Consider the following 10,831-nt stretch of genomic DNA (forward strand, 5'->3'; position numbering starts at 1 on the left):
TCTATCATCAGATAATCCGGAAGTCACTAGCTATTTCACATTATAAAACCGTGACTCAATTACCAGCACGCCTTTTTTTCTCTGCTTCTAATTTCGAAATGTATTTGGACTAGAAGTCAAGGAGAAATAGCACTGCTTGTGGAAACCACTTTCCTGGAACTTTCAATGCAGATTTATATAGTCGAAAATAAAATATTTTTTTAAAAAAATGAAATTAAGGACGGCGGGGTGGAAGAAGTCTACAGTTTCTATTCTGAGTGAATAGCTTTCAATATCTTCCAGGCGGGGGCAACATTCAGTCAGTTTTGGAGAAGGAAGACCGGACTCTTAAAGCTCCGAATCCAGTTCTAGGAGATGGAATGACTTCTGGGTGCCGACACGGTGAGTAAAACCACAGGTCTCCGAGACAGATGGGCCTCCTGGGCTTTGCGCGGTCCCCAGGCGGTGGCACAGGCGACAGCACCCAGTGCCCGGCGCGTGCGCTCTCAACGCACCTGCTGGGTGGCTCTTCCCGCAGCCCCGCGAAGCGAGGTCCGCACCCCCCCCCCCACCCCCAGCACAGCCTCGCCTGCCTGGGGGCAGCGTCCCTCGCCCTCGGTACTGAGGCTCAGTCATTCCCCAGAGGCGCGGGGAAGGCGCAGGACCTGTCTCTCTCTTGCACGTGGTTCTCAGCCTCGCTCTGTCCAGCCGAAGTCCTCTGACAACGGGTGCAGGTGAAGATTCCAAGGTCAAGGCCGCCAGGGACCAGCTTTCCGGCCCGCAGGCAGGGCGGCGGGATTCCCTCCCCAGGGGAGGTGGAGGAAGCTGAGGCTGCCCCACGCAGTCCGCGGGGACTGGACTATCCCCCGCACCTCGCCCCCTGCGGCTCCCGGGAAGGAGAGAGTGAGGAACCAAGGCCCTGGTCTCGGACGCGCCCCTCTGGGGACGCAGGGAGCCCGGAGGAGGATTGCACCGAGCCGGGCGCCCAGCTTACACAAGGGCCCTACCTCGGGGCAGCCCGGCGTGCGCTCCCGCTACGCTCCGCTCCTCCGCGGACCTCCCCCAGCCGCCGCCCGCACCCTGGGGCCAACGCCCCCTCCGGCCCCCGCCGCGCCCGCACCCTCGGGCCGGTACTTGAGCCAGCAGATGACCCAGGTGACCACCACGGAGAAGAGCGCCAGGACGCTGGCCACCGACAGGCAGATGGGCCCCACGGGCGAGGGCGAGGGTACGGGTGAGCCGGCCGCCGCGGGGGCCGCACCCCCGGGGCCCCCCGCGCCCCCGTAGTGATTGATGAAGATGAGGCCGGTGAAGAGCAGCACCACCATGGAGAGGAAGGAGAAGACCACGCACACGCAGCCGGCGGTGAGCGCAGCGCGTTTACAGTCCTGGCAGGGGGCGGGGGCGCCGGGGGCGCGCAGGCGGGCGCGGGGCGCGGGAGGCGCGGGGGCGGCTGGGGGCGCGGGGGGCGGCTGGGGGAGCCGGTCGGTGGGCGGCGGGCAGCCGTCGGCGAGCTTGGTGTTGCAGGGCAGGCCGTGCACGCGGCTGGCGGGCAGCGCGGTGCGGTGGCGGCACACGGGGCAGGCGATGGCGCCCGGCGGGGTGGCGGCGTTGGTGGCACTGGCGTCACGGAGCTGCAGCTGGTTCAGGCACTCCTGGCAGAAGGTGTGCAGGCAGGCCAGCAGCCGGGGCGCGCGGCGGTCCGCGTCGAAGTAGTTGTAGCAGATCTTACACTCATAGTCCTCCAGCGCGGCCGCCCAGGGGACCCCCCCGGCTCTCCCCGCATCCCCCGTTCCCCCTGTGCCCCCGGCCGGGCTGCGCTCGCCGCCGCCCTCGCCCCCTCCGCTGGCGCTGCCCGGCGCTGCCATGGCGCGGCACGGCCTGGCCCGCCTCGGGGCGCGGCGGCAGCTCCAGCCTCGGCGGGGAGGCGCCTGGGCTGTGGGGCGGGGGCGGCTCCCGGGCTGGGCCGGGCGGGGGCGCGGCGGAGGCTCCCCTAGGGCGCGGGCGCCTGGGTCCCTCTCCGCCCCTCCCAGCCCCGCCGGGTCCCTGGTGCGCCTTCCTGCACCTCCCAGCCCTCCCCGCGGCTGCTCGGCCGGCCTCTTGGAGTAACAGTTTCTAGTGGATTTGGAATTGGAGTTGTGCGGCGGTGCGCGCAGGAGATTTGGGGTGCGGCTGCTTACGCGGGCGCGCGGGCGCGCGCACACACACGGTGCTTCTGCGAAACCTGGTCCTGCTGGGTCCTTCTCGCTCTCCTCTCCCTCTCTCCCTCGACCCCCTCCTTTTAGCCTGGTTATCCTTCTCTGTGTCATCTCCTGGGTTTGGGGTTCAGCCCCTGGCAAAGCCTCCTGCCGCCTACACGGGGAAACCTAGTCTGGCTTGATATCTTTCTCTCCGCCCCCCCCCCCCCCAGCCCCCAGTCCCCAGTCGTGCTTTATTCTTCCATGAGCCATTTCCTAAGAGGATTTGGAGTTCAGTCTCTGACGAAGCCTCGGGATCCCGCCCACCCCGACACCCCACCTCCAACTAGAGCCTATAATGATTATAATGAATGATTATAATGTAGGACCGGGTGGTGGTGGTGGGAGGGGGAGCCGGAAGCCGGACCGCCCAGGCGGTCGTGACCTTGGAGGAAACCCTGAGCTCACATCTCGGCCCCACAGCGCAGGCCCACGGCCGCCAGCCGGCTGCGCGCTCTCGGGGAGGGGGGGGGGGCAGCTAGAGTTGGCATTTGCCTTCACCACTTGCACGGAGTTTGGGGCCTGAACTGTACCCTCCTCTATGCTTCTTCCAGAAACTTAAAAAGGCATTAAGACAGAGACAAGCCCCAGCCAGTCCGGGCGAAGTTGGCAGGATGGCGGTGGTTATTTCTTTGGTGCAAAGGGGTTTACAGAGACACAAAGCAGAGCAAATGCTAGTGTCAAACATGCTCACAGACTTGAGTCTAGCTTAAGCCTAACCCTCGTCGCTCTTTTAAACTCCTTCCTCTTAAACTTGTGACGCACAGAGAGGCAGAGTGCAGAAAACTCTAAGAAATAAGATGGTCCTGAGCTCATTTTTAAAAATTTTTTATATTTATTTGTAAAATTGAAACACCGAAAAGACCATAGGAAAAGAGGGGTACAACTTCACACATTGCCCACTCCCAGAGCTCCATATTCCATCCCTGCTCTTGAGAGCTTTCCTATTGTTTATCCCTTTGGGAGTATGGACCCAGGATTATTGTGGGGTGCAGAAGGTGGGAGGTCTGGCTTCTATAATTGCTTTTCAACTGGACATGGGTGTCGGCAGGTTAATCCATACTCCCAGCCTGTCTCTCTTTTTCCGTAGCGGGGCAGGGCTCTGGGGATGCCGGGCTTCTGGACACATTGGTGGGGTCGTCTGCCCAGGGAAGTCCAGTTGGCATCTAGAACCTGGTGGCTGAAAGAGCTTAGATATAATGCAGAACAAATTGTTGACTAATCATGGACTTAAAGGCGTGAATATTGCAGATGAAGATTGGGGTCTCCATTTTGGAAAAAGCTAGTAGATCTATATTAGGTATATTCCAGAGGTCTCATGACTTTATTAGTTTTTTCCTGAGCTTGACATCTCATATGCAAGTGGACCCAGGTTATTGTCTGGGAAGATGGTGTCATTGAGCTAATTTTTAACTCTTTTATTTTATGTGTCTATTTATTTTCACCAGAGCATCTCAGCTCTGATTTATGGTGGTGTGGTGGATTGAACCTGGGACCTCAGAACCTCCTGTATGAGAGTCTTTTGCATCACCATTATGCTATTTCTCTGAGTGTTTTGTTTTAATTATTTATTTATTTATTCATGAGAAAGACAGGAAGAAAGAACCAGACATCACTCTGGTACATGTGCTGCTGGGGATCGAACTCAGGACCTCATGGTTGAGAATCCAATACTTTATCCACTGCACTACCTTCCAGACCATGTGAATGTTTTATTTTAAAGAGAGAGGCAGACACAAAGAAACACCAGAGTGCTACTCAGGAGTATGGTGATGCTGGGGCTTGAACCTGGAACTCTGGAGACTTTTGATAGCCTTTTGCATAACCATTATGCTGTCTTTCCAGTCCCATCTTGAGGTTTGTTTTTTTTTAACTAGTGGAAGTGTAGGTAAAATAGTTGGTAAGAAGCAACATTTCTTGAAAGAGCACTCAGTGGAATTCAGGAGTATTGGACTTGGGGGTCATCCCAGGGAGTGATGTTCAGATATTCCTAACCAGAAAGTTGTGTTCCTCTGTTACTGCAGATTGAACCTCACTTCATGAAAGAGAAGCTGTCTCCCTCCACACCCAGCCAAGAGAGAGAAGAGAGACAGCTTAGCAAGATTCGGGTTTCCTGCTCTGAACGGGAGTCCATCCACCTTTTCTCCAGATTGTCTGCAGACAACAAGATGCTCCACTGAAGAGAAAGGAAGAGTAGATGGGGAAAAGAGGGAAGAGAGAAGCCAGGAAGCCACCACTGGATATGGACAAGAGGAGGAATTGTCACTATGAAGTCAGTAATGAGTACTGAGTTTCCACGACACTTGAAAATAATTGTGTATTTATATATTTGTTTAAACCAAAATGAATGTGGTAGATGGCTTAGGTTTGAACACTCAGTTGAAGATCAGTAAAAACCACACATGGCAGGGCGGGCTAGTTAGCATAATGGTTATGCAAAAAGACTCTCAGGCCTGAGGTCTCAGATTCAATTCCCTGCATTGCCATAAACCAGAGCTAAGCAGTGCTCTGGAAACAAGCAAACAAACATAGCTTCCCATTTCTTGGTTTCAGGTGATTTGGGGGTCAATAGCTTTTTTGTGTGTTTTTCTTTTTTTAAAAAATTTTTTAATATTTATTTTCCTTTTTTGTTGCCCTTTTTTGTTGTAGTTATTATTGTTGTTGTTATTGATGTCATCGTTGTTGGATAGGACAGAGAGAAATTGAGAGAGGAGGGGGAGACAGAGAGGAGGAGAGAAAGATAGGCACCTGCAGACCTGCTTCACCACCTGTGAATCAACTCCCCTGTAGGTGGGGAGCCGGGGCTGGAACTGAGATCCTTAGGCCAGTCGTTGCGCTTCCTGCCAGGTGTGCTTAACCCACTGTGTGTTTTTCTTAGCTTATCATTTTGTGATGGGGGCCTCAGAAGAAGGTCCTAGTCTGGCCTGGGATTATTACCAAATTTCTACAAAACTCACATGCAAGGGAGGACACAATTTTCTGTCTGTCTCTCCCATTTCCCTTAGAACCTTGAACGGTGCATTTTGTACCTGGCCGTAGTTTCACCAGAGGGACCCCTAATCAATTCTGCATTGTGTCTCAGGAGGTGCTTCAGCTGGCTGAGAGCCTGCACTGCAAGTCTGAGGCTTAGAGTTCCATCCTTGGCCCCACATTGGAAGAAGGAGTGCTGCTGTGGTCTGTCTGTGTCTCCCACACAATTCAGAAAGGAGATAAAACTGATCAGTCCTGTATGTGTGGTGATATAGCAAATTATGAAAAAATGGGTCGAAGCAATGCCCAGAAGGAGGAGGAGGAAGGGCTGGTGTGCATTTCTGTCAGGTCCTGCCCACAGCCTAGTTCTCAACAAATTGACTCTAATTTTGCAGCAGGAGGACCCGGGGCTTGAACCTGAGTCCTCACACTCTGAAGTGTGTGTGCTTAACCAGGTATGCCACCGCCTGGCCCTTCTAACCATGCTTTATTGATCTGTCAGCTGTGGAAAAAGCCCTGTATAAGATATCAGAACAGAGTCGGGCGGTAGTGCAGTGGGTTAAGCGCAGGTGTCTATCTTTCTCTCCCCCTCCCTGTCTCCTCCTCCTCTCTCCATTTCTCTCTGTCCTATCCAACAAGGACGACATCAATAACAACAACAATAATAACTACAACAACAATACAACAACAAGGACAGCAAAAGGAAATAAATAAATAAATATTTTCCAAAAACCCAGATATCAGAACAAAGAGACATCTCATTGACAGTACTGGATAGTGGGTGTGCGGCAGATAGTGCCAAACAGAAGCAAGCAGTGAATCAGTCCATCAAACTGTTGACATTTTACGATAGATACTGGGCTGATTCAATTAGACATTTATTGAGTTCCTATTATGAAAGCCAGAGTTGTGATAAGATGCCTGGTTTCCAGAAGCCAAGAATTTAATAAGAGAGTGGGTGGAGCAAGGACTTAACTGGCAGAGCAATGAGTTCTCCTGTGCGGGGTTTCTGGTTCAGTCCCCAGCACTGCATGAGTTAGGTATGCTCTGACTTCTTTCTCTCCTCTCTCTCATGTGAATCCCCCCCCCCATACTCCAGGCAGACGTTGGCAGGTAGAAAAACAGAGCCAGGGGGGCCGGACAGTAGCGCAGCAGGTTAAGCACAGATGGTGCAAAGCTCAAAGACCAGCGTAAGGATCCTGGTTCGAGCCCCCAGCTCCCCACCTGTAGGGAGGCTGCTTCACAAGCGGTGAAGCAGGTCTGCAGGTGTCTGTCTTTCTCTTTCCCTCCTCTCTTGATTTCTCTCCATCCTATCCAACAACAACAACAAAAAACAACAGCAGCAACAACAACAACAATAACAACAGTAAGCAACACGGACAACAAAAGGGAAAAAATAGCCTCTAGGAGCAGTTGAAATCATAGTGCAGGCACTGAGTCCCAGCAATAACCCTGGAGGCAAAAAAAAAAAAAAAAAAAAAAAAAAAGAAGAAAAAAAAGAAAAACAGAGCCAGATATAGAGAGAAAGAAGGATACCACAGCACTGAAGCTTCTCTCTGTGAGGTGAAGACTGTGTTCAATCTTGGATTGTGCCCCCTGACACACCACGGCTTTTTTTTTTCCCTCCAGGGTTATCGCTGGGGCTCAGTCCCTGCACGATGAATCAACTGCTCCTGGAGGCTATTTTTTCCCTTTTGTTGCCCTTGTTGCTTATCATTGTTGTTGTTATTGTTGGAGAGGACAGAGAGAAATGGAGAGAGGAGGGGAAGACAGAGAGGGGGAGAAAAAGATAAGATAGACCTTTATAGACACCTGCAGACCTGCTTCACCGCTCCCCTGCAAATGGGGAGTTTGGGACTCAAACCGGGATCCTTATGCGGGTCCTCGTGCTTTGTGCCACGTGCGCTTAGCCTGCTGTGCTAACACCCAGCTCCCTCACCAAGGCTTTTTTTAACCTCTTATCACTCGCTGAACATCTGGGTTGTCTCTAAGTTTGAGATATTACAAGTAGCACTAATGTGAATTTAGGTGCACACAGGTCTCTTCAGATAGGTGGTTTTGTGTTCTTTGCATAGATCCCAAGGTGAGGAATTGCTAAGTCATAGGGTAGACTTATTATATTGTTCTTGGGAATTTCTGGTCTGTTTTCCACAGGGGTTGAACCAACTTACACTCTCACCAACCATGTAGAAGTGTTTCCCCCAACATCCTCACCATCACTTGGTTCTGTTCTTTCTCGTATGACATCCTCACAGGTATGAAGTGGTGTCTCATTGCCATTTATTTGCATTTCTCTGATAATTCTTGTCTTGGAATGGTTTTTCATATCTAACAGCTAAGTCAGTATTTTCTTTGGAGAAGATTCTATTCATATTCTTTTTTTTAAAAAAATATTTATTTATTCCTTTTTGTTGCCCTTGTTGTCTATTCATGTTCTTTACCTATTGTGTGTGTGTTTGCCTTTTGTTTTGTTTTGCTACTGCTGAGTTTTGTTAAGATTTTTCTACATTTTGGTTACTAGCCCCTAAATCTGACATTTAATGTGTAAAGATCTTCCATTCATTAAGATGTCTTTCTGTTTTGGTAAAAGTTTTTCTTGTGTGAAATCTTTTCAGTTTGATGCAGTCCCATTGGTTTATATTTGCTTTTGTTCTCCTTGTTGTGAAGTTAATTCCCCCTCCCCCAAAAATTCCAAAGCAAATATTGTGTTTTGTCAATGTCCTTTTCTGTGTATTTGATGGTTTCTGCTGTATGGAGTTGACTTTTGTGCATGGTGACATGTGGTGGTCCTGTTTCATTCTTTTGAATCTTTTTTTTTTTTTTTAAAGCAATAGATAGTTATTACTGTAGTCAAATTATTTGGCAATTGGGTTAACTTTTGAAAATCCCTTTGTTAGGATTTACTGTATCATATACAACATCGCCATAATTTATGTCCTTTGACATTATTTGTATATAGCTGTGTCTTATAGAGTAATGCCACCAGTTGCTTCTGTTCTCCCTGGTCTAAGCTTTTTTTTTTTATATAATTTATTTATTCCCTTTTTGTTATCCTTATTGTTTTTTTTAAATTGTTTTAGTTACTGTTGTTATTGTTATTGATATCGTTGTTGGAAAGGACAGAGAAATGGAGAGAGGAGGGGCAGACAGAGGGGGAGAGAAAGACAGACACCTGCAGACCTGCTTCACTGCCTGTGAAGCGACTCCCTTGAAGGTGGGGAGCTGGGAGCTCAAACCCGGGTCCTTACTCTTGTCCTTGCGCTTTGCGCCACCAGAGCTTAACCCGCTGTGCTACCGCCCAACTCCCTGGTCTAAGCTTTTAAGAGAGTCAAAATTTTAGGAGTTGGGTGGTAGCACAGCGGGTTAAGCCCACGTGGAGCAAAGCACAAGGACCAGCATAAGGATCTGGGTTTGAGGCTCACCGGCTCCCCACCTGCAGGGGAGTCGTTTCACAGGTGGTGAAGCAGGTCTGCAGGTGTCTGTCCTTCTCTCCCCCCACCTCTTCCCCTACTCTCTCCATTTCTCTCTGTCCACTCTAACAACGACAACAGCAATTACAACAATAAAAGACAACAAGGGTAACAAAAGGGAAATAAATAAATTTAAAAAAAGAGAGAGAGAGTCAACATTTCAAAGACTCAGCCTATGGTCTGTGCATTAAAAAGTTTGAGGCATTCAATCAATTTGTACCCCTCTCATATTAATTAAATAGTGACTTATATGACTACAAGTTAATAGGAGTGTACATAAACACCATTCCTACCACCAAAAGACTGTGTCCCATCCCATACTACTCCCTCCCCCTCACCCCCAGTGTAGCCGAACAGCCACCTTCACCCTCAACCCAGAGATTTTTACTTTGGTGCCCTACTCCAAACTCAGTCACATCCTACTTTGAGTTTCCCTTTCTGTTTTTCTTTTTCTTTTTTTTTTTTTTTTAATATTTATTTATTTATTTTAAAATATTTATCCCCTTTTGTTGCCCTTGTTTTATTGTTGTAGTTATTGATGTCATTGTTGTTGGATAGGACAGAGAAATGGAGCGAGGAGGGGAAGACAGAGGAGGAGAGAAAGACAGACACCTGTAGTCCTGCTTCACCACTTGTGAAGTGACTCCCCTGCAGGTGGGGAGCCAGGGCTCGAACCGGGATCCTTATGCTGCTCCTAGTGCCTTGCGCCATGTGCGCTTAACCCGCTGCACTACCGCCTGACTCCCCCCACCCCTTCTGTTTTTCTTTCTCAACTTCTGTTTATGAGTTTTTTAATCTTTCAATCCAATTTCTCAGGCATCATTTATTGAAAAGATTCTGTTTTCTTCAGGTAATATTCTAGATTTTTTCGTCATAAATAGGTTGTCCATAGATGTGAAGATTTATTTCTGGGTTTTCATTTTCAAGTCTGTTCCATTAGTATGTCTGTCTTTGTTCCAGCACCACACAATTTTTTAAAAAATATTTTATTTTTATATTTATTTATTCCCTTTTTTAAAAATAATTTTAAAAATTTTTTAAATATTTATTTTATTTATTCCCTTTTGTTGCCCTTGTTGTTTTATTGTTGTAGTTATTATTGTTGTTGTCATTGTTGGATAGGACAGAGAGAAATGGAGAGAGGAGGGGAAGACAGAGGGGGAGAGAAAGACAGACACCTGCAGACCTGCTTCACCACCTGTGAAGTGACTGCCCTGCAGGTGGGGAGCCGGGGTTAGAACCGGGATCCTTATGCCGGTCCTTGTGCTTTGCGCCACCTACGCTTAACCCGCTGCGCTACAGCCCGACTCCCTATTTTATCCCTTTTGTTGCCCTTGTTGTTTATTGTTGTTATTGTTGTTGTTGGGTAGGACAGAGAGAAATGGAGAGAGGAGGGGAAGACAGAGAGGAGGAGAGAAAGACAGACACCTGCAGACCTGCTTCACTGCCTGTGAAGCGACTCCCCTGCAGGTGGGGAGCTGGGGGCTCGAACTGGGATCCTTAAGCCGGTCCTTGTGCTTTGTGCCACCTGCGTTCAACCCGCTGAGCTACCGCCCAACTCCCCCAAATTATTTTATTTATTTTTAGTGAGAGAGCGGTACAGAGAGAAAGAACCAGAGAGCAAGACTTGAACACTGCTCAGCATTGGCTGATGTTGATGCTCGAAATTGAACCTGGGACCTCAGATCCTCAGGCGTGGAAGTCTTTTTGTATAACCGTTCTGTTGTCTGTGTAGCTTTCATAGTGTTGATTCTTGTAACAATGTAATATAATGAAAGTCAGGATGTTTTTATTTTTGTTATTTATTTTTTCTAGGATAGCTTCGGTAATTCTGGATATTTTCTGATTCCAGATAAACTTTTGTGTCTTTTGTTATATCCCCTTAAAGATATATGATGGGACTTTGCTAGGGGCTGAATCTGCATATTGTTCTGCTTAAGATATTTATATTTTTTATAAGATTTTATTTATTTATTAATGAGAAAGATAGGAGGAGAGAGAAGGAACCAGACATCACTCTGGCACATGTGCTGCAGGGGATTGAACTCAAGACCTCATGCTTGAGAGTCTAAAGCCTTATCACTGCGCCACCTCCCGGACCACAAGATAGTTATTTTAATGATGTTAATTTTTCCAATCTTCCAGCATGGAATGTCTTTCTTTCTTACTTTCTTT

General features: G+C 48.8%; 1 protein-coding gene across 1 annotated transcript; it reads right to left on the reverse strand.

Annotated features, from left to right (window-relative positions):
* Positions 1-478: 478 nt before the first annotated feature.
* On the reverse strand, positions 479-1,860 carry LOC132539367 (RING finger protein 225). The gene has a single exon (XM_060193660.1). It carries the CDS (start codon positions 1,845-1,847, stop codon positions 1,014-1,016), a length of 834 nt encoding a protein of 277 aa, XP_060049643.1. The 5' UTR covers positions 1,848-1,860; the 3' UTR covers positions 479-1,013.
* Between the last annotated feature and the right edge of the window lie 8,971 nt (positions 1,861-10,831).

The sequence above is a fragment of the Erinaceus europaeus genome, chromosome 7, assembly GCF_950295315.1.
Source record: "Erinaceus europaeus chromosome 7, mEriEur2.1, whole genome shotgun sequence".
Lineage (NCBI taxonomy): Eukaryota > Metazoa > Chordata > Mammalia > Eulipotyphla > Erinaceidae > Erinaceus > Erinaceus europaeus.